General features: G+C 39.2%; 1 protein-coding gene across 6 annotated transcripts in view; it reads left to right on the plus strand.

Moving 5' to 3' along the window:
* Positions 1-23,262, plus strand: part of PPM1B (protein phosphatase, Mg2+/Mn2+ dependent 1B) — a 44,189-nt gene extending 20,927 nt beyond the window's left edge. For 5 of the 6 annotated variants that reach the window (XM_035111196.2, XM_035111193.2, XM_035111195.2 and 2 more), the window contains 4 exons: positions 477-594; positions 13,597-13,708; positions 14,400-14,457; positions 19,744-21,408. In XM_035111196.2, coding sequence (XP_034967087.1) covers positions 477-594; positions 13,597-13,708; positions 14,400-14,457; positions 19,744-20,034 — 579 coding nt within the window. In that variant the 3' untranslated portion in view covers positions 20,035-21,408. The other variant, XM_035111197.2, reaches the window with a different exon arrangement.
* The last annotated feature ends 823 nt before the right edge of the window (positions 23,263-24,085 follow it).

A 24,085-nucleotide genomic window follows, 5' to 3' on the forward strand; every position in this document is an offset into this window, starting at 1 on the left:
AAATCCAACTTCAGTAGTGCAGCTTAGTACACTTGAAAATGATCATTTTTGACAGCATTTCTCAGTATTCAGAAGGTGAATGCAGAAGGCTTGGATTGCCAGACTGTTCAGAATTGAGCAGTTTTTTCCTTGAGTATCCTGAAACATTTTTAAATGAACTTTGATTATCAATATATTAAAAGGGATGTCAATGAATGGTGCAGCATTTCTTTTCTACTAATGGTTGTGCAAATTAAAGTGGAAATAGATGTCAAGGAATAAAGTAAAATACATTGTTAACCACAATAGGTCACACAAGAAACATATGTTTAGGAACATATAGTTACTTAAACAAAATCTGAGCGTAAGGAATGTATGTCAAACCAGTAGTATTTAAGATTTTTAAAAATTTACACTGAATAATCAGGTGGTCTGAAGTTGTGAAAGAGAGAAGCTAAATCTCAAATATGTACTATTTTTTTCCTCCCAAAATATAGGGAAGTCGTGATAACATGAGTATTGTTCTAGTTTGCTTTTCAAATGCTCCTAAGGTCTCAGATGATGCAGTGAAAAGAGATGCAGAATTGGATAAGCACTTGGAATCACGGGTGGAAGGTAAGAAATTGCATTCTGAATTAGAAGCTTCCTTTAGTTGGTGACGCACACACCCAAGCTCCCAGAAGCAACTAAAGAGCTTCCGTCAAAACTTTGCTGGAGTATAGCACCAGTACAGCTAAAGAGAATTTTTGGTCATAAATGTACATCTGAACCACAGGAATCCAGAGAGTAACCCAGTGTAATTGCTGGTGTTTTTGTCTGGGCTTGTACAGATAGTTCAGCTCCAAAATTCAGTTTCTTATTTGAAGAATATGCATTATCTTGCAAATCTGCCCACTGGCCAATTATTAGTAGTGCAAGGTGTTAACGTTTTAAACATGGTACAATTTCTACTATCGTGCCAGCAGATGCAATGGGACTTCTTCTCTTCCCCCTTCCGCACCTCTCTCCCCCCCCCATCTTCTTCAGAGAGTCCTCTAATCCTCAAGCAGATTTTTAGGGTGCACAGGGGGAAGGGGCTGCCAGAAAGAGGGAGGGAAAGTCCCGTTGCTCTTGGACCAACCCATTGGGTGCCACTCATATTGTAAAGTTAGGAATGTTAGCTCATCTTTGAGTAAAACATAATCTCTTACTAAGCATAGCAAATTCTTTTACAGAGCAGGCAAAGTGGCTTATATTTTTCAGCTGCTGTTGCTGTAGGATAATTTGGATTGGTGTATGTGGCTTGATATGCTGAATTGGCAACACCACCATTTATATTTTGTAAGCTCTCTACATAAGAATAGCTGCCTGGAAGGTTAAAATATACTCAGAGTCCTGATGCATTTTTGTGTGTGTGTTTACAAACCTGAGATTTTACTCAGGAACTTAGTGTGTTGAATTGTGAAATATCTGTGTGCCTAAATGTTTTTAAATAAACCTGAAGTTTAATTGGGAGATGAGAAATAGCCAGAAACCTTAGTTTGATGGTATATTTTGTGGCCGTATATGGTACCAATCTTACTTGAGTACTGGCTATTTTCAGTATAAATGTAAGCCACTTCCCCCTACCTCACCTCCTTTTGAAGTGTTTCTTATGAAGCTGACATCCTGTTCATAGAAGAGGGTGCAAGGAATGAAGTATCTTCGAGGTTAGAAGGAGGTTAGGGGCTTGGGTATAAGTCGGGGATGCATCTCCTGTGCCCTTTCAGGTGATGCTGTACTTCAACTCCTATCAGCCCCAGGTGATGGTCATGGATCTAGAGAATTTTAGTCCAGCAACATTTGGAAGGTCACAGGCTTCCCACCTCTCATATAAATGCCAGTATTGTATTAAATGTTCTGAGGGAAGCTGGTATTGCTTTTCAAAGACCTCAGTATCTTTTACTTCCATATATTTTGGGAGAAATGGAAGGATAACATCCACACCATGAGAATAGAAACTACTATTTTGCATAATGGACTTTTGAATATTGCATTTATACATTTTTTGGAAACTTTGAAAGGAATACTGGTGTAAACTTACCTTTCTAGTTCCACCTACTCGTATTAATTTGATGCTGCTCTACTTTTGCTTTCTGACCCACAAAATCACTAACCATTCCCCCCCCCCCAGTTGTGTTTTATGAAGTTTTGTAGGCTCTCCATTTAAACCAGAGTGGCTGATAAACGTGACTCATAACTAAGTTTTCTGGAAAGATTTGAATTGGAAGATTTTCCTAGGCAAATTAGGCTAATTTGGATATGGTAATTTGCATCAGAGAATTGCCAGTTTGCATTGGAAAACTATTCTGATGCCCTAGAATGGGATACAATTTAGCATATTTATTTTACTTGTATTAAATAAACAAAGCTTTACAATACCCCATACTATATTTTGCTCCAATACAGCAGAAGTATTTTACCTGAAATATTTGAGGGCAGGAAACTAAAACACACTTAATGTAGTTTAAACATTATATTACATATAATTCCTTAATGGAATAATATACAATAATGTACAGTAACATATACTTTCCTCGTGTTGTTTAAATTTAAGGTGGGGGGGGGGAGGTTTTATCCAGTGCTCTGCTTGTGGAATTCTACTTGTGCAGTGGAGCTCCCTTTCCTCTCTCCATGCACCCTCTAAATTTGCTCCGGAGGGTCATCCAATCCTCTGGAGCAGATTTTGAGGCAGTGGGGGGAGTTGTAGGGGACAGGAAAGAGTGGAAAGTTATTTTGCCGAAGTGAAAGTCTGCTGTGCTAGTGGAACAGCAGCATTGGATATGGGCCAAAGCTACTGAAAACCGTTTAAACTGAAATCCAAAGAACTAGGCATATTTGCAAGGCATGAGGACCTAAAAATGATAATTACAATTTTGAAATTGCCAATCTTGCCTTAATACTGTATTTGCAGTAATGAACTTATGAAACATAAAATCTTCCGTGGAAATAATGCTCTGAAAAGTTGTCCGTATCACCTCTGATAATGGAGTCAGACATGGGGATATAATACTGTAATAATAATATAATAAATATGTATTATTTCTTTTTACATAAACCTCCAATCTTTTCTAACCGGCATTAAAGTTCCCTTCCCCCAGCCATTGGATATCTTCACCCTTTTTGACTATGAAGGTTTCAGCAGGCATTGCTCTCACTTACTGACCAGGATAGGCTGAAAGGATCCCTAGTTAGATGGCTTGGTTCCTATCTGTATTGATAATGGGGGGAACTGGTTTAGGGTACTTGGCTATGCTCCACACTTCATGCTATAAAGCACCTACTGAAGAGGCAGATGCAACATTGAATTCAAAGGGCCACTGTCTTATTTGAACAATCAACAAAATTGTTTGGGTCATCTGTGTATGGGGCTTTCAGTTTTTTTTCTGTTTGCTTCCTTGATTTAACTATTACAATGTACTGTTAAAGGATGTATCTTGAAAGCATCGCCCAGTAAGCTTGCAGAATTGACCTGCTTATCAAACATTTTCTTGGAATCTCTTCATTTAACTCCTAGAAGTTCCCCTGGATACAATACTTGGCATTGTCTAAGCTAATGGTTGGTTGTAAACTGTTTTTTATTAGCTTCTCAAGCTTCCTTGCAGATCCTGACTGGGTACAAAATTAAATGTGTTTGTTGTCCTTAACGGTGTAGTGAAAGAGTTTTGTGAGTTGGAATGGGGTGAATAATGATCAACTGGATGATGAAATATGTCTTCATGACAGTACCTATTCCAAGGGTTAAATGAAATCTTTTATTTAGTACAGTATTAATATTGTCTAGGATAGTTCTTAGAAAAGTGCATGGATGAGCTTTTTCAAGTACTAAAAAGTACTACATTCATATAAGTTACTGTTTAAAAACATTAGTTTTTAGGGACACTTGCAGGTAATCGAGCTGTTAGTTAATTTATTATACAGTCTGGTCATAATGCTGTAGAAAATACTGCATAGCGTTTGGGTGGAATGGAATGGAAAATTATTATCTGGATGGGTGTTACCCAATATACCCAAGTTGCTTAACTTTGTGCAGTTCTTGAACTATAGAGGTATGTGTTTATACCATTATCAGGCATACCTGCCGAGTCCCGGACTGCAGAATCTGGGACTGGCAGCTGCGCGACACCGGAAGTTGCGTAGATGCAACTTCCAGTGTCGCTTTGCCCATCTATGGGCACCAAAAATGGCCGCCGCTGACACCGGAAGTCGCGTCTGCTCGTGTCCGGAAGTGCATAGACGCGACTTCCGGTGTCGCTCTGCCCATCTACGGGCATAAAAAATGGCTGCCGGCAAAACCAGAAGTCGCGTCTACAAACTTCCAGACATGCAAAGCAGGGGAAAAAATGGCCGCCGGCAGGAGACTTTTAGGGAGGAAAATGGGAGATGAAGAGAAACGGGGGATCACCGGGAAACGGTACGTAAAAACGGGGGTTTCCTGGGGAAAACGGGGTTCTTGGCAGCTATGTTATCAGGGCACCTTGAGTCTTGTCTGAATCAGAAATGGAAATGGCATTGGAAAAATACATAGACTTAATTCAGCTGGAAAATTCACAGTCTAAGATTAGGTCAATGTGAAATTTAGCTGTCCACTTCCCACTGTGGCCTCCTTCTATCCAGCTAACAGTCCTGGGAATCTCAGCAGGGACAGACTTTGGTACTATGGTGCCCTGAGCTAGGCCAAAATTACGTCCCTCCCCCTCAACTCTGGGTAAGTGTTAACTAGGCTTTGGGAAGGAAACTATAGGACCCTCTCAGGACCTCCACACCTCCTTCCCGTAGCTGGGCAAGTGCTTACTGGCTGCCTTCTCCGCTCTGGGGAACTGGTGTGCTGCCCTAAAACCACCTCTGATCTCAGTGCTCAGAAGAAGGGGCCCTACACTGCTGCTTTGCTGCAATAGTGCCAAATACTGTTTAAAAGTAACTATAAATGTTTAAAGTTACTTTAAACAGTATTTGCCACCATTATTGCAAAGCAGCAGCAGTGCAGATGCACTGGGTGATCACAGTATCTTGCTTTGTGAAAGCCCCCTTCAAGACATAGGGAGCTGCCTTATACCAGGTGAGGCCACTATTCTAGCTCAGTATTGCCTACACAGACTGACTCTCCAGAGTTTCAGACAAGAGTCTTTCTTGGCCACATCCAGAAATGCCAGGGATTGAAACTGGATCTCCTACACGCAGAGCAGATGATATAGTACTGAGCTACAGTCCAACCCCTCCTCAAACTGATATTTGGGGTGGGCATGCCAGAGTGTACTTGAGTTGCTGCCACTTTGACATCAAATAAGGAAATGTAGCTAGTGAACAGGAGAGTGGGCTAGCCAGAAGCATGGTGGAGTTGACTTGACGGTGGTGGGCAGGCTGGTCAGCAGCAGATGCGGGTATACAAGCTGTTATCCCTCCCAATCCAATTCCAATAAATATCTGTTGCTTGTAGACATACCATAGGACATTGCAAATACAGTAGAATCCTATTAGCACAGACATAAAACATGGATAAATATATTCTCCATTTAAAATGCAGTCAAAATAATAGACATAACACTTCCTGGGGTTACCCTTAGATTTAGCTTGCTCAAATTAACATCTTTACAAACCACTGACATTTGGTTCAGGTTTCTCACTCATGTGGCTCAGTGTGACTCATGATGGGATCAGTTTTGCCCACACAAAGGTTCCACCGTGTGTGTGCGCCTTACAGTGTTTCATCTCAATGTTAAGCACTTTTTGCAGAATATACCAAGTTTATTAAATGTTCAGCATAGTCAGCCACCTACCTGATCTGTCTACTTGGTTTTGGTTCTTGGAAGATGTTAATCTGGGTGCTTTCTTCTAATTATTTTAAAGGGGGTTGGCTAGTTTGTCCTTCTCTGGGTGAGACGTGCAGGCTGGAACTGAAGGGAATTGAGTCCAACATCATTTGGAGGGCCCCATGGCTACCCAAATGTACCTGATTGTCTAGCATAGATTATATTGTTTATCGACCACTGGTGTCACAAAGTCCTATATAAGCTTACCTAGTTTTGCACCTTTGCATGCTGTTGAGAAAATAAGATTGTGTGTCTACTCTCTAGGTCAGGCACGTCCAACAGGTAGATCGTGATCTACCAGTAGATCACTGGACGTCTGTGGTAGATCACTGGTAAGATCACTGGCTCCCCCCAAAGAAGCTGAACAACTTGGGCTCCCCTAAAAAAACTCAACATTTTGGCCCTTCACCCCCCAAAAATGGGCCTTCCCTCTTCCCTAAAAGAAGCTCAACAAGTTTGACCTGAACCCCACATAACAGGGCTTTCCTTCCTAATAAAAAAAGCTCAAAAAACTTTGACCTGAACACCCAAGAAACGGGCTTCCCTCTTCCCTAAAAAAAAAGCTCGACGACTTTGACCTGAACCCCCCCAAAAGGGGGTAGATCACTGCCAGTCTTTAACTCTGTGAGTAGATCGCAGTTTTTTGGGAGTTGGCCACCCCTGCTCTAGGTCAGTTCACATACAGAACCATGCCATGTTTGGTACTATAGGAATGTACTGGCTTGTACTGTTGCATTCAACCTGGAGAAAGTTCGCACGTGCCCGGCAATCCCTGCCTTACAATCCTGGTCGGCAGGAGAAGCACAAATAATAGTTTTCTGGTTTGGGTATAATAGCAAACTATAGCTTCCTTCACATGTTAATTGTTAGATATGTTAGATCAGTAGAAGTGTCCTACCCCCATGTCCAGAAGGTTCCCAAGTCTGACCACACCCCAGATCCATTCACTGACTGTGGATGTCTACACAGGGGAATCTGGAAGTCTCTAGTCATTGGCTTCTTCTGTGTAGTTACACATGCTCAATGCATAGATGTCAAGGGTAGGGCAACCAACAGAACTTGCATGTAAATGATGTGTGACAGCTTAATGGCTCTTCTGGGGAAACTGGTGGAAAGTATTGTTAAAAATAAAAGCATATAGAGGAACAAGTCTTGCTGAAGCAGAGCCAGCATGGCTACTGCAGGGGCAAGTCCTGCCTCAATAATCTATCAGAGTTATTTGAGTGTCTACAAGCACTTGACATAGTGTACTTGGACTTTCAAAAAGCTTCCAGCAAGGTACTTCTGAGTAAATTTAGCAGCCATTGAATAAGAGGAGTGGTCCTCTTGTGGATCAGGATTTGGTTAGGTAGCAGGAAGCTACCTTAGACCTGCTTGGACAGCTTCCCAAATGAAGAAATTAAGAAAGTGGAGTCACCTAAGGGTCAGTATTGGGATTTGTGCTTTTTAACTTGTTCATAAATTATCTAGAATTAGGTGTGGACAGAGAGGCAGCCAGGTTTGTTGATGATAGTAAAAATTGTTCAGAGTCACTAATACAAAAAGATTGTGACAGGATTCCAAAGGATTCTCCAGACTGAATGAATGGGCAGTAAAATGGGGAAGAAAGTTAGGTTATTTTGTTATTGCCTATATGAAAGCCAGGAGGAAGTCTGGCAGATTGGAAAATAGTGCATTCAGGCTAGATTATTTTCCATTTGAAAAAAAAGATAGCATCATGGAGAGGATCCCATCCCATGCTGCATACTATGTTTCCCCTCCTGCAAGTGCTACTGTATGTGGGTGTTGCTAGGGTTACCCCTAGATTGTTCCACTCAAACAGAGGCCATTCTCCTGTTCCTCATAGTAGTTGCTGGAGTGAGACAAGACTCATGGGGTATAATGCTATGTTCTGTCTTCACTGTTGGAGGCATCATGCTTCACAGCACCATTTGCTGGGAATTGCAAGTGGAGAGGCTGTCACTGTGCTCAGATTCTGCTTGTGTGTATCTCATGGAGATCTGTTTGGCCACAGGACATAGGATGCCTTTTGGCCTGATCCAGCAGGCACTTATTTTATTATGGGATGTAGGGCAACTAAATAATTTCAGGCCTGCAAGTTCCCAAGAACAACCTCTGCAATAGAATATGTTTACAAATGGCATACAAAATGAAAATAAGTTGCGCAGTGGCTATATAGTGACTAGATCTCCGCAAAAACCTCCTTGCTGTTTCAGTGTGGTTCCTTAATCTTGAGAAGAATGAAAACCTTTCACCACAACTTGCCAAACATATCATCCATTTATTCCCAATATAAACTCTGTTATTAGCAGGTACACTGAAGTTAAGATTATTGTGGTATAGAGAAGTTTATGTGAGAGGCTTAGCCAGAATGGTTTGTGTGTAAGGGGAAAATCTGCGAGCTAAGTATAAAGGTAAGTTGAGTTTCATGCATTTTGTCTTATTAGACAAAGAAAGTAATGTAAATCATAATCAGGAATTCAGGGGGAATCTTACATTTCAGTATATAGTGGGGGGGAATATTTGATCTCCTGCTAAATTTGCTTGTTTGCCCGCTGACAAAGAAATGACCAGTCCATAATTTTAATGGTAGGTTTATTGTAGTTGTGAGAGACAAAATAACAACAGGAAACCCCCAGAAACCTAGAAGACAAAAGTCAGAGATTGATGTGCATTATAATGAGTGAAATAAGTATTTGATCCCTTTGCAAAAGATAACTTAGTACTTGTTGGCAAAACACTTGTTGGCAATTACAGAGGTCAGATGTTTCTTGTACATGGCCACCAGGTTTGCACACATCTCAGGAGGTATTTTGTCCCACTCATATTTGCAGATCCTCTCCAAGTTAGTAAGATTTCGAGGCTGATGTGTAGCTACTCAAACCTTCAGCTCCCTCCACAGATTTTCGATGGGATTAAGGTCTGGAGATTGGCTAGGCCACTCCAGGACCTTAATGTGCTCCTTCTTGAGCAACTCCTTTGTTGCCTTGGCCGTGTGTTTTGGGTTATTGTCAAGCTGGAATACCCATCCTCGACCCATTTTCAATGCCCTGCCTGAGGGAAGGAGGTGCTCACCCAAGATTTGAAAGATACATGGTCCCGTCCATCGTTCCTTCGATGCGGTGAAGGTGTCCTGTCCCCTTAGCAGAAAAACACCCCCAAAGCATAATATGTCCCCCTCCATGTTTGACGGTGAGGGTGGTGTTATTGGGGTTGTAGGCAGCATTCCTCCTCCTCCAAACACAGCGAGTTGAGTTGATGCCAAAGAGCTTGATTTTGGTCTCATCTGACCACAACACTTTCACCCAGTTCTCCTCTGGGTCATTCAGATGTGCATTGGCAAACTGCAGACGGGCCTGTACATGTGCTGTCTTGAGCAAGGGGACCTTGCAGGCTCTGCAAGATCTCAGTCCTTCACGGCGTAGTGTGTTACCAACTGTTTTCATGGTGACTATGGTCCCAGCTGCCCTGAGATCATTGACAGGTTCCCCCCCGTGTAGTTCTGGACTGCTTCATCACCATTCTACTGATCATTGCAACTCCGCGAGATGAGATCTTGCATGGAGCCCCAGACCAAAGGAGGTTGACAGTCATTTTGTGTTTCTTCCATTTGCGAATTATTACACCAACTGTTGTCACCTTCTCACCAAGCTGCTTGGCAATAGTCTTGTAGCCCAGTTCAGCCTTGTGCAGGTCTACAATTTTGTCCCTGACATCCTTAGACAGTTCTTTGGTCTTGGTCATGGTGGCTACTTTGGAATCTACTGGATTGATTTCTGTCGACAGGTGTCTTTTGTACAGGTACTGTAATGAGCTGGGATTACAGGTAAGACAGCAGGTGCTACTAATCTCAGCTTGTTACATACAGTGAAGATACCAGGTAGCCTGACATTGGCTGGTTGATAGGGGATCAAATACTTATTTCACTCATTATAATGCACACCAATCTCTGACACTTGTATTCTGGGTTTCTGGGGGTTTCTCTGTTGTTATTCTGTCTCTCACAGCTACAATAAACCTACCATTAAAATTATGGACTGGTCATTTCTTCGTCAGAGGGCAAACGGGCAAATTTAGCAGGGGATCAATTACTCTCCCCCCCCCTCACTGTATCTATCACTTTCTGAATTGGTTCAGTTTCCACCTTTTGTAAAATAAGTATTTTGAACCTGAAAGGCATGCATATAGAACTGACATAAAATTGTTTATAACTAAATTGTACAAAATTCAGTTAATACAATCATCAGTTTATTACAGTCATAGACCAGCAGTTTCATTTGGAAGTTCTTTATCTTTAAATATTTGTTTGGTAACTTACATTCTTCGTGAAAGTTGCATCCTCATAGGACAGAACTCAAAATATAAAAGTGTAGTTAGAGGAAAGAATAATTGCTACTAAATTTGCAAAACAATAAAGGCAATTCATGGAAGCTATTGTGCTAGTTTTTCTACTCCTCTGCCTACAGGACACTAGTTTCCTTAAAGAGTGGTGTTGGAAGCTTGGCTTCTCTAGTATACTTACAAGAGGATGACTGAGCACTTCCCTATTGATTAAAAGTACCCATACTTAAGTTAACCTCACTTCATTTGTGGTAAAGTTGGTTGAATGGCCTGAAGTGAGCAAGTAAGCCACTTAACAGCCTGTAGTTCTGTAAATTTGTGCAAGAATCCACACTGACAACACATTCCCTACTTAACTCTTTTCCAAAGGTAGTGGTTGTTAGGCCATGCTTCTGAGCTTTATAGGTGCTTTTCCTAATAACCAAGAAACTTAATGGGCTCAAATGTTTGTGGCATTTACATTTGCTACAATCGGTGCTGGCTTGGTCCCACATTGTGGGGATTTGTAGCATTACATTTTATACTACAAAACTTGTTGCAAGAGGCACTTTGTGAAGGGCCCTTTCATGAAGTGCTTGTACTATCTGGAAGCTTGCTAGAGAATTTGATGCTTGTCCCCAGTCTAGGGGGATACGTTCCATTGGTGCACAAAGTAAGGAGATTTTTAGTATCATTTTTGTACTCTGCTTCATAACCAGGCCCACATGCCGCATAACTTCAGACGTTTAAAAGCCTAGCTTGTTATGTTTTTCAGGAAGAACTACTGTTTGGTAATTGCAATAAAATGCATCATTTCCTCCAGTGGAATTACCTTTATTTGGCCACTAGGCTGAGCACTTCTAAGATGTTCAAAATGTACCATAGATCATGATGCATCAAACCGATTAAAGTGGGGGTGGGATCTTTATTACCACAGGCAATTTCATATACAAGATAGCTCATGTATAATGTTAAGCCGAAATATTCAACATAATAAGTTACCCATATTTTTTCAACCCTATCTGTGCTGCTTTTGATTTTTTCTCTACAGGAATTGCCCAAGTCATTCAATGTCCTGTACGTTGGATGAACTGTAACAACTTTAAGTGACACATACTTGACAAGAAATGAGAGTTAGAGTATTGAAGGACTTTTATTTCAAGATAGAAGAATATAAAGAAAACAGAAGAGAATGCAGAAGAGCAGACTTATTTTTCCCTTACTTTTTTCTTTCACTTCAGATTTCGCCTAATTCCAATAAATACTCTGCCCATTGACAAATGTCTATTGTTTCCTTAATTAAGTAGCTTGAATTGGAACTGTGGTCCAAGAGATGAAGAGATTGTTGTTTTGCATAAATTTTCAAAGAACAGGATTGCAGAAAATCCTTTGGGGCAATATGATTTCTTGACTCCACGTAACAAGGGAATGTGTTAAAAATCTTCATAGAGTAACTTAGATATTTTTTTTTTTTTGCATTGGGTGTTTAAATTCATCTTTCAGGTTTAATCAAGAATTCACATGTTACCAAGTTTTTTTTGGGGGGGGGGGTTATTTGAGGAGTATTTTTGGAACTTGCACATCACCCTTGAAAACAAAACTATTATTTCCACAGTTTTGTGTACATTTATGTGAATATAGTCAACCAGTTGAAGAGATGAAAAGAGTATAGTGTAAAGATACAGTGAAGAGAAAATACCTTCAGCTTAAATGTACTTTTATAAATAGTAGTCAGCAATCATGTGTACTTCCTTTTGTTGTGGAAGAATGCCTAACTGTTGCACTCTTGATTTGCAGCTTTCTTTTGTTTTATTTCCTTATTCTATAAATCAGCACATTAACTGCTCTTATTTTATCTTTCTGGATTTTGAACTGGATGTGGATGAAATGTGAAGGCAAATAATAAGAATTATTGCGCTAAGACTTTTATAGTTGAGCATAGCTTTATCATGGAAGTCCAAGTAAGCTCTAGAGTAACTACAAGGGTAATGCCCATATTTTATTGGGAATCTTTTATATGATGTAGCAACTGGGGGGGGGGATGAAGGTGGGGCCAGAAAGAAAAAGCCAGTTGAAAACTGCTTCTACAACATTGTCTTCTGTTGAATATATTTACCACCTAAAGCCATCTGGCTGTTGATTGAACCTTCTGTCAGTTTTCATTGAAGAATAGCATCCTTTAATATCTTAGCTAATATTTTTCGTTGAAGATAGAAAGGTATGTTGTTGGAATGTAGGTCAGCATCATAGTGGCAGTGATGATAAAAGGAAGTGTAGAGTGGAAGAATAGAGCCAGAGAGCTGGATGACAAAATAAATACCGGTAAGCAATTCTGAAAGAAGGCTGAAGGGAAAAGGTAGAAGGACGAAATGAAAATGCAGTTCTCTAAATGGTAATGAAAACTGGAAAAAATATTACTAGATAAACTAGATATGCAATCTTGCTCGGGACAGATAAATTTTAAAACTCCAGACATGGAATGTGTGAGAGAAGATCTAGCTGTGAAGCTTCAGAGCATCTTGTTCTGCATGTTTCTTAGAAGTTGCACTGCTAGTCCAATATGGAATTTCCTATTTAGATTACTGTATAATTTAAAAATATGTCAGGATCAAAATAACTATGCAAATGAGATTTTACTCACAAGAGTTTCCATAGCAAATGGAACACCTTGCAGAAGTGTTTGTGTGTGCCTGTGCGTACATCTGCCATTATTTGGGAGAGGCCATGGCTATATTGCAGCCATGTGCAAAATACTATAAAGTTGAATTCTCCAGATAGGGAATGAGATTTGAGAAGCCCTGAAAATGTCTACTTGAGATCACTTTAGCTGTGTAGTCAGGCCTTTCTAAGTTGGAGAAGGAGAATTATGCTGACCTTGGTATTTTTTTTCTCCTAATATGAGCAGTAAAACAGGAATGTTCCTATTATTCTGTTCTCCAACCTAATTGGTGTTGGATTGTGCACTATTACATCAGTTTTCTAAGTGGGCATGAACACAAAATTATTGCCTTCTGTATACTAGGTGCTCAGCATCTCTTCTCCCCCCACACCCCCTTTGTTAGTGGTCATTTTGTAATGTTTGCTTTCTAGGGCATGTGTGAAACTAGTGCCCAAAAGTAAGGAATGTACACATACAATCCCACAGTATAGGCTGATGCATTGAAGTCTTGCTGTAATCTCTATGGTTTGGAGCACAGCCAACTTTTCAGACTGATACTGAAATAACAAGTTGTCCATCCCTTTTTTTAAATATATGGAAAACAATTGCTATGTGTTGCGAAACACTTTAATGAGTGTATCATTTTGCTACACCTTCATGCAGGTAACATTTTTATGTACAAAAATAGTGCAAGTTCTTGATGTGCACGTGTATTTGTACCACGTCCGAGATATTTGCCTTGAGTATCACGTGTACGGTTTTCTGTGTCTCCTCTTTGTTTTACTAATTTGAGCATTTTCTTTCAACTAGAAATTATGGAGAAATCGGGTGAAGAAGGAATGCCGGATCTTGCTCATGTAATGCGCATTTTGTCTGCAGAGAATATTCCAAACTTACCACCAGGAGGTGGTCTAGCTGGCAAGTAAGTGCAGAATGTCAATGAAGCTCTTAATTATGGCTTTGAAACGGTGTATACAGGCTTACATCTTATATTGCTAAATTGTTCAGTCTGTCTTCTACATGCTATTCATTTCATAAAAGTGTAATTCAATCATCACTCCCACACATCTGAATGAAGGAAAGCCAGGCTGTGCTTGTTGACACATGCGTGTATTTTAATCTTCCTTTGTGACTAATTTAAATGTATGGCATGGGCATATAGTTAGTGCTGCATCTTTTTTTAACTACTTGCAGAAGCCAACAGTTTCAGTTGTATTTTTATCCCGCCCTTTCTTCAAGACACGGCAGAGATTCATTTTAGCTTAACGCTCTGTGTGGTAGGTAGGCTTGAGGGGGAAGAGTGTACCCAAGACCACACTGTAAATCTAAGAGCCACTTCAGCAAAAGTGCTTTGGAGCTATCTTTCAGAATGGCAGGTGGGGATGGCAAGTTGTTGAAGGTCTTCCATGTAGCCAGTGTTTTGCACATTTGCACAACAGCTCATGACACAGTGCCATTGGCAGAATTTCTGGCCGCCAATTGGGAAGCCTATAAGCAGAGCAGGAAGACAATAGATTCCCGCTGTTTAGCCATCTTGACTAATAGAGCAGATTGTTTACTTTTGTATGTGAAAACCTGCTCAAAACATAACTTAGAATTTTACCTTTGTCTAGGCGAAATATTATTGAAGCTGTTTATAGCAGGCTGAACCCACACAGAGAGAATGATGGGGTAAGTTCTACATTTGATTCCTAGCATTTATTGATGCTAGTAAATTATAATATTTCAGTGTGGGGGATGTTATAACTGTGTGTTTGCAAGTGCATTGTTCCATGCTACCATAAAATACGTTGAATTTAAAGGGTTAATGGATCCTCCTGGGATGTCTTGTTCTGAAGAAGCAAACTGCTGCTATTGCTCTATACAGGGTCACCAATATAAGCATTTCTTTAAGACTATATAACTAGGTGAGAGGCAGACATAAATGTGTGACACCTCCTAATGTTGAGACTTCTTCATTTGTTAGGCCTTTACCAAATAGGCAACTGGTCATCCTGTTAGGTACAATTTAATTTGTTGTGCCATCTTGCCTAGTAGAAAGGCAATAGTATGATCAAGTGGATACATTAATTTATTTTAAATTCCTAAACCACCCTTCAACTAGTAGATTCCAAGGTAATGAATAACAACAGCAACAACAACAACTACTACTACTCTTTTGTTCAAGCAATTAAAAAACACACAAAAAGGAACTATTAAGTAGAGGCCATAAAATAAATGTAAAATGTCTAAGCAAATATGTGGCCGGGGAAACCCAGCCAAATGGGCAGGGTATAAATGATAAAATTTCTATTATATATCACCCTGGTACTGAGAGATATAGTGTCAGCACCAATCAAACCTTGGGGGAATGTGTTCCAAAATTGAGGTGCCGCCACAGTAAAGGCTCTCTGCCTTCTATGCACACAATAAGAGGGGGGCTATTTATGATTAAGCAATAGGAAACACTGGTTTCTGTGGGAATAGTACAGTGAGATAATTTAGGTAAGACCTGATGCTATGCTTTGAATACTTAGTTTTATCCCAGTGATCCAACTGTTTTCTATGAAAGCCAATTGGACTCTTCTGTTTTCTACTTAGAATTGGCAAACTAGTAATCTTGATTTCACTGCTAGTATACAGGTTTCAAAATACTTTCCCAGGCTTTCTTAGCATATCTAGATTTCCCTCTCACAGACATGCTTGGCAAGGTGTATAGGCTTGCAAGGAATCACAAGTTTTTTTATTTCCTGACTCCACCTACATTTAATAATGCTGTGCTATTTCAGTAAGCTAACTTTGCTATGTAATGTATAATAGCTTAAGCTTTGAGCCACGAGTATTCAGAATTCCCAACAAAGTAATCTAGGCCCCAAAGAGTGAATTTGGTATGCTGTGTTCTGTTTTAGTTTTGGCATAGGTGTTGTGCTCAGTTAGCTAAACTTTCATATGGAAATGTGAATTGTAAATGCCTGTAATAACTGCAGAGAATACAGAATAACCTAGATGATGCATAGTAAAAGGTGTGTTTCTCAAACATTGGCTTGTAGAAATGTGTGCTAATGTGAACAGCTTAATTAAAATGTGCTAAAAATACACAATCTGTAGTTTGTTGAAATAAGCATTTGTAAGGTAAATTTTTAATAAATTCACTTGGAAAGAAAGTCCCATAAATTTCAATTGAATTAGATTTTCTGTTCTCAGCCTTGGTCTTGAAATGCTGTTGGTGAGGTTTTCCCATTTTTCTTTCCTTAAGATATTAAAAAGTGTGCTATCACATTGATCCACATGAATACATTCTTGTGCACTAATAATGTATTCATTGACATTTCCCCTTCAGGGATAGAGTAGATCAGAACTTCTGTTTTTTGTACTCTCATAATAGCATAGGAGGCGTGTTTTCTGTGTTTCCCAAAGCAAATGAAACTGATTTATACTGAGTCACACCATTGTTCCATCTAGCTCACCATTGTCTACCAGGGTTGCAGTTGTGGGAAAGTCTCAGCCGAATCTGGAGATGGTGCTAATTGAACTTAGTTCCTTTTGCAGTCAAAGAATGTGCTTTTTCAGAGTTATGAAGCAAGAACAGTAATTTCTCCCACTAATGTGGACTGTTCTGCACAGAGTTATGGGCCCATCCAGCTGCTTCTGACTCTGATTTTGGGAACCTTAATTGAGCTTTTCAGTGTTATGCTGAATTGCCAGATTTGGTGGCTCGGAATAGGGCCATGGTGAACATAGAACAAGTGAGATAGAAACTGGGAAAGAGTACAAGGTTTCAATTTTTTTAAAAAACAACAACATAATATTATTAATCCATATTTTCAAGAACCTACAAAAGAGAAGCATAAAAAAATATAAAACAGATCAGAAACATCAGAAACAAAAAGCAATTCTCGTAGCAACAGTAAAAATACAAGCAGCCGTAGATATAAAATCACTTAAAACCAAAGTTTCCAATTTCTGGTAAAGGCTTAAAAATCTCACCTGCTCTGTGGGTTTTTTCAGGCCTAGTATGTATTCTCTTTGCTTAATTCTGTGACATAATGGGTGGAGGCTTCCTTATGTTGCAATTAATGCAATGTTAACAGATGCCCCACTTACTTCAGCATTGAAAGTTTATTTATGTGGCTGAATTGGCCCACAACACTCAGAAATATCTGGCATTTATATCCATAATATAGAAAACATGAGAAGATCACAGTCCGACTGCAGAATGTGAAATAGTATCAATTTACATTATTATATGTGCACTCTGTGAATACTACTTCACTGTAAAAAAAGAAGGAAAGAAATCTGTCAAGGCCAGTTCTCAGATCTGGCTATCTGTCCTAATGGTGTATATTCAGATCTGAGAAAATCTGTTTTCCTCCCTGGAAACGTATTTTTCATAGGTTTGCTTTTTTGTGTTCTAATTTTTCTCCTAATTTCATATGAATATTGGGTAACTTGCTGAATTTAGTTTTGTGATAGAGTTTACCATTAGAAAACTGGGAGCACCTTTGGATACAAAATTAATGCGTAATCGTTATTTATGTCTTGCCGATCAGAAGGTCGGCGGTTCAAATCCCCGCGACGGAGTGAGCTCCCGTTGCTCGGTCCTAGCTCCTGCCAACCTAGCAGTTCGAAAGCATGTCAAAGTGCAAGTTGATAAATAGGTAGCGCTACAGCGGGAAGGTAAATGGCGTTTCCGTGCGCTGCTCTGGTTCTCCAGAAGCGGCTTTGTCATGCTGGCCACATGACCTGGAAGCTGTATGCCGGCTCCCTCGGCCAATAACGTGAGATGAGCGCCGCAACCCCAGAGTCGGTCACGACTGGACCTAATGGTCAGGGGTTCCTTTACCTTCATGTCATCCAAGTCTCGGAGCAGCTTAGAGTTGTATCTAGTGTTAGTCAAACTCAGAGTAGGCCCATTGCAATTAATGGAACGTGATGAACTTGGTAGAGTTATTGAAATTGAAATTAAAGGATGTCTGAGTAAAACTCAGTTGGCTACAACCCTCAGTCTTGAGGTATTTGAGACTCATGATTCATGTGAGGAGGTGGTATTAATGGCTGACATTTTATATTTTCCTAATTGGGTAGCTACAGTTTCTGAAAGAACAATCAAAGGAATAGTTGTTGATATGTTCAGACTGGTCTTTCCGAGCCCTCCCTGGAGATGGGACCATTGCATGCAGAGCATGTGCTTTACAACTCAGCTAAGGTCCCTCCCCTTTAATTTAATTTTGGCTTGTTCTGGGCGCAACCAGCAGAACCCTCATCAAAAGGAATTAAGGTAGCACACTGAAGTTTCCTGAAACAGAACAGTATATTCAGCTTCTTGTATTCCAAGATGCAGTAGCCTTCCTGTGATGATCCTACACCTTTTGAGTTGCATGTGGTCATTGATGAGAATGTGAGTTTGAGGTGCAAATGGGAGATGGGGCACAGCAAGAGGGATAAATGGGTGAAGCTCTGATGGTAAAAGTGTGCTTGGCTGGCAGAAAAGAGCTTCTGTGGATGGACATCTGGGAGGTTAGCTGTTGGAAGAGGATAGTGTACTTGATAGTGTAACACACCCCTTTTTTGTTTTCAGAATTGGTTGCCACTGTGTCTGCGCAATAATGGTAGTTCTGTGCTTAACCACATAGCACTGCTGCCATTGCCTCTCATTTGTTCCTAATCAGTTTGTATAGTGTGTTTGGCTTAGCTAAGGATGGCAGTATGCGGATCAGCCAATGAAAAAGCCTAAGAAAAAGCCTCTGAATTAGGTACCATTTCTTTGGAATGGGCCAATTTGCAATACCAGTGATTTTGAATTGGGCATAATTCCTTGTTGATAAAGCCAGAGGATTTACTGCTAAGCCCTTATGACTTACATTACTGGAGAAGGACACTTTGCCTGTTTTGAGAGGCATATTTTGCTACTTTCAGCTGTAACAGGGACCTCCAACCTTCTTGAGCCAATGGGCACCTTTGGAGACTATAGAAACTATTGTGGGCACCACACACTCATTGCAACCCCCTAAATTTAAGGTTGCCAACAAATCCAGTGGCAGTGAATTGAATAATCTGTGTAAAGTACCACTTTTTGCCTGCCCTGAATCTAGTTTTAGTGCTAGAAGAATACTAAATCTTAAATCTTAGGGAAGCTTTTAATGTTTAATAGATTGTTGTATTTTAATATCCTTCTGGAAGCCGCCCAGAGTGGCTGGGGAAACCCAGCCAGATGGGCGGGGTTTAAATAAATAAATAAATAAATAATAACTACTTACTACTACTACTAATAATAATAATAATAATAATAATAATAAAGTCATAACATTCAGCACACTTAAAATTAAAATGCCTTATGGGTCTTGAACTCTGGGGATATATTTTGAAGAATTTGTAAATTAAAATGAAGTTCTTTTCACAATCCCATCTGCATATCTCAATAGATTTGTACTTTTGTGGAAAGTTACCTTGTACTTCACTCTGAAAGAAGTGTTATAGTCTTCCCATGAGTGAATCCATTTGGCAATAAATTTTCCATTGGCAACTTTATGTGACTCACTCAGTTACGCCTAAAGTATCTCTTTCCTAAACCAGATAAGTAGGAACTCATTTTACTTAAGCTGTTCACAGTTTTTTATTTTGTTTTTTGCTGTGTTTCAAAGCACCAGTGGTATATAATTTACTTTTAAAGGCCGAAATTTATATATGCTATCCAGCCATCTGCAACTGTCTTGAGTGAACAAAATGCCTATGAAATGGCAGAATAGGAAGATCTGGTTCCAGATTGCTTTTTCACAATTAATAAACTTACTTTAACCGTAAGCATTTAGGAAACTTAACTTCTCTAAGTATTCTCCCCCAAGGCTCATTAAGACTGGCTGAAAGTTTACTTCTAGGCCATAGAATTCTAGAGATTCTTCATAGCTTGTGTAATGTATTAATAAATTTAGAAATATCCTAGTTTAATCACTGTTTCTGGGGTCTTGAATCTTAAATAAGGACCCTGGCGAAGCCGCAGAAGGTGGAACACAGGGAAAGTTTGTGGAAGCTCTCAGACAAGTGAGAATTACTCATAGGGGGACCTACCGCCACCTTCTGGAGGACGTGCTGATTAGTTACAGGCTAGCTAGAATGCAGGGAGAAGAAGGCTTTGATGAATCGGCTACAGCCTCTACTTCAGATTCCTCTGATGGATCCAGTGACCAAGAGACAGACACCAAAGCAGAAAGTGAGCAGAGTGCTCAAGAAGATTCTGAGATGGGCGATGAACAGGGTGATAAAAAGTTGTAATACCTTCATTTTTTCACACAGTTGATGGTTTAGCAATTATAATGTCTTGGTCTCTTGCTATTTGTTACATCTTAGACAGTTAGCTTTCCTCTTAAATTTATTTGTACATGCTAAATGCATAAAAGGTATTCTTCTCTCTGTGTGTTTTGTGTGTTGGGGGAGTTCTTCCCGAGAGCTGCTGCTTGCATAGGCATTGTTACGGCTTGTCCTCTGCATGCATGGCAGGAAGCAGAGCAGCAAAATTCTTGTACATTGGTCAAGAGGTTTGTGCGGATTTTAGTCTCATGGTATTGGGCTAGAATTTGATAGTCTAAGAAGAATGTCATAGTGTAAATGCATTCAAGTGAAAGCTATAACTTCTGTGGTTTTCATTAAATTGGTAGAGCCTAAAATTGTCACCTTAATCCAGCATTTACAGTGTGTTGATTATAACTCACTTTCTTTTACTTATTACGGTGATGTAGATATTGCATGTTTGTATTGTGAATAGTTCTTGTCATGTCAAAGGCATATTAGCCCTTTAAGTTTTAAGGCATGTTAAGTTAGTCATGATATTAAAATATACAGTATGGTGTTATGTCAGGCTGTAATTTGGACTATATCATCTGTACCTGATTTTCTGGAATTGTATTCAGGATGCACTTATAGCACCTCTGTATCCAATGGATAAATTGTATTGACCATTAGTGTTTAGTACATGAGTTACTATTGTCTAAGACCAAATAAAATATGTGTGGAATAATCTGAATGTATATTGACTTTATTTAAGCTATTTGGGGGGGGGGTAGTTCAAGTTGCCATCAAACAGAGCAGAATGTGTAATATCTAATTTGTTAACATGAGAGTGATCTTTATTCGTATTAAGTTTTAACTCGCTGAACAAATTTTATTTCAGAAGTGATACTCCTGGGCAAATAATATTTGCTACTTTTATTAAGTTTTCCGCCATTGGAGAACTGACTTGTTTACACATTGGAATGTAAAAATGATATTGTTAACACCTACAAAAATGTTTATTGGGTTATGGGTTCTTTGGGTTAGGACCATTGCTGTGCTCACCTTTATGGAAGTGCTCGCTTTGAGGTGTTGCTCTCACACTTCCAAAAAATCATACTGACTGTCTAGCAGATGTGTAGGCTAATTTGCTTGGTCACAGTTTCAAATGGTTCATATTCCTGGCATTTTGTTCTTTTATTGCCATTATGGTCCTGGGTTAGTGGAGGAGAGAGAGTGATTGAACCACCTTGAGGGCATGATGGGTCTGGTAAGACTGTAGAATGAGAAGTCCCAACTCCTCCTTGTATGTTTATTCCTTGTTCAGGACAATGCAGATTTTTAGGCCAGGAGAACACTAACAGTTTCCTTCTTCTTTTCCTGTAGGGTGCTGGCGATCTAGAAGATCCGTGGTAGCCTTACAGATCTGCTAAAAATGCTTTTGAATCTGAAAAATGGGGGAAAAACTTTTAATCAGTTTTCTTCAATACAAAGGAAAAATTCTGGTGGATTTCCAACATTTTGTGAAATGGGCAGAAAGAAATTATTAGGATTTTCCATCATTTGTTCATATTTGTGTTTTCTGATATTGCCACTCTTAGCATTGCCTGTACTACAGTATTTTTACCAGCCTTGGGCGTATTGGTTACATCTTTATGGAGCCTGAGCCCTAAAAACCAAGGAAGGAATAATGCTGGGAGCACATCACTAAATGTACATAAAGTACCATGGGATTGTAGTTGTACTCTGAAGACACACTATGTTTTAACAAAACTTACAATAAATGCACAATTGAGTGCAAATAATTGTAATGAGACACTTACTTCACCTTACCAAGATGGAAGGCTTTTGCAGCTCTGGGCTTGGAAAGTCATTTCAGTTGGGCAATATGCTATAGGATGTGTATTTTTTTTTAATTTTCCAGTTTTACCTGTATTACCAGACTGTTAGGTTTTTCCCTACAGTGTCCAAATTGTGATATGTTGCCTACTGCTTGCTTAAGATAAAGTGTATTTGGCAATAATAGAAGAAGATTTTAGGCATCTAAAACCAATAAGAATTTTGCGCATGTGTATAACACATCCATAAACTCTTGCTAGAATAAATATTTTTAAACCAAACAACTTAATTTATGGTTAGTTGTAATTTGCTTTGACATCTCACTCATTGCTGCAGGTTTTTTTTAATGCTGAATATTTGCCTTTATTATAATGTAAATTGTGATTTTGTTCTAAATGTGGTTTTCTATAGTTTCCCTCCCCCTTTTGATTTCTTATCCGCTGTTAAAAGAGGTCGAGTAATATGGGTATAATTTTTAATTGTTTGCATTATTTACAAAGTTCAAATTATCACTTTGAGATTACTATAAATACAGCTAAAATTATCTATTTTAAATCTAAGAAAATATTAGAGATATTTTCATGGGTTCAGTGACCTTTCATTTTATAAGCAATGGGCATGGTACAGAGTGGCCGTCATGTAAGGTACTTGAAGATTCTTAGTTTAATTCTATTTTTGCAATAACCTTATTTTTTTTCTTAATTCTTTTGAGTTGTGCATGTATTGAGTCCAGTTAATGCTGAAAGTGGAGAAGAGTAAAGTATTTATCTAAAAAATAAATAAATAAAAAGCTATTGGGGAGGGGAAACATTGAATGTATCCATTTGTACATGATTTACATGCTGTGGATGCCTTGTAAACATTTTCCTATTTGTTTAAAACTGTGTTTCAACGAGGATGTAGTTGCCCTTGTGTGTAGTTTAAGCTAACGACAGTCATCAACTGGTTTTGTGTGAAATTCATGGTATTTTTCTGTAGCTTCCCCCCCATACACACACACTCGAGTGTAGATCCATGTACACTCTTGTAACCTGGTGCCTATAGCCAGCTTTCCCGATCATTTGGTTCTTTGTGTATCTGATTTTTGGGGGGAGGGGGCGGTTGGGAGGGGCTAGAGGATTATTGCCACAATATATTTTATTTATTCATTAGATTTTAGCCTTGTAAGTTAAAGTGTTCTAAATGATGATGTTAACAGGTATTTGTCCCTACTGGGTTTTTTTTGGGTTGTTTAAAAGCTAGGGAATGAAGAATGCAAAATGGTTTACTGTTCAGACTGTCTGCTCTGGTCCAATCCTGTACTGATAGTACCTTCCCAGTATGATATTGTGATGTTTCATACAATACAGTGAACATAACCAACTTGTTATCTTCAATAAAGGATTGCTAAAACAGTGAGAAGCGCAGTTTTGTGGGAAAGAAATTAGTGACGGAACAATTATTTGCTTCTGTGATTGTAAATACTGTTTTTTGGTGTATGATCAGCTGTTGACCTATAAGAGCGTAAGGAGTCTAGCCTTTACTGTGATATTTGGTTCCAAAGAACAATTGCATATCAATAATGCACAAGTCTGTATAAGCACCTAGTTCTTGAGAATCATCACTGCTTGAAATTTGGTCCAGGAGGTTAGAAATGAATTGAACTGCAAGTGAAACAAGCTGAAGGTGATAGTGCTTGATAACATGTTGGTGGAAGGCAGCCTGTGCTATTTGCAAAAATATTACTGAACATTATGCAAAATATTTGGTATTACTCAAGCAAAGTATAAGTTTTACTTTCAGATGGTAGTAACTTTAGGAATAATGAGTTCCCAAGGTACAGGAAGGGAAAAGAAAACTGAATTATTGCCATTATGTGCAGCGTGTGATCCTTTGCATAGGAAATGCTATTGACAGGTGTCCATTTACGTCAACATCAGAAGGCAAGTGCCTATTTGTGTGGTCTAAACTATTTTGATGGATGCTAAAGCCAGCCTGTTCTTACACCTTAGCGGAAGGATGCTACACTGACCGTTGATCCTCACTCTTTTTCATAGCTTTTACTGTTACATGTCCATACCTGAGAATACGCCTTTTTGTTCACTCCACAGTAAACACTAAAGGTTTAATATAATCACATTCTTCTGAACCTGGAAAATGTTCACTTGTGTATTGTTGATATTTATATCTAATAGCCTTAAAAGGATGTTGCTAGGATTGGTCTGTTCACCAAGATAAC

The sequence above is a fragment of the Zootoca vivipara genome, chromosome 3, assembly GCF_963506605.1.
Source record: "Zootoca vivipara chromosome 3, rZooViv1.1, whole genome shotgun sequence".
Classification (NCBI taxonomy): domain Eukaryota; kingdom Metazoa; phylum Chordata; class Lepidosauria; order Squamata; family Lacertidae; genus Zootoca; species Zootoca vivipara.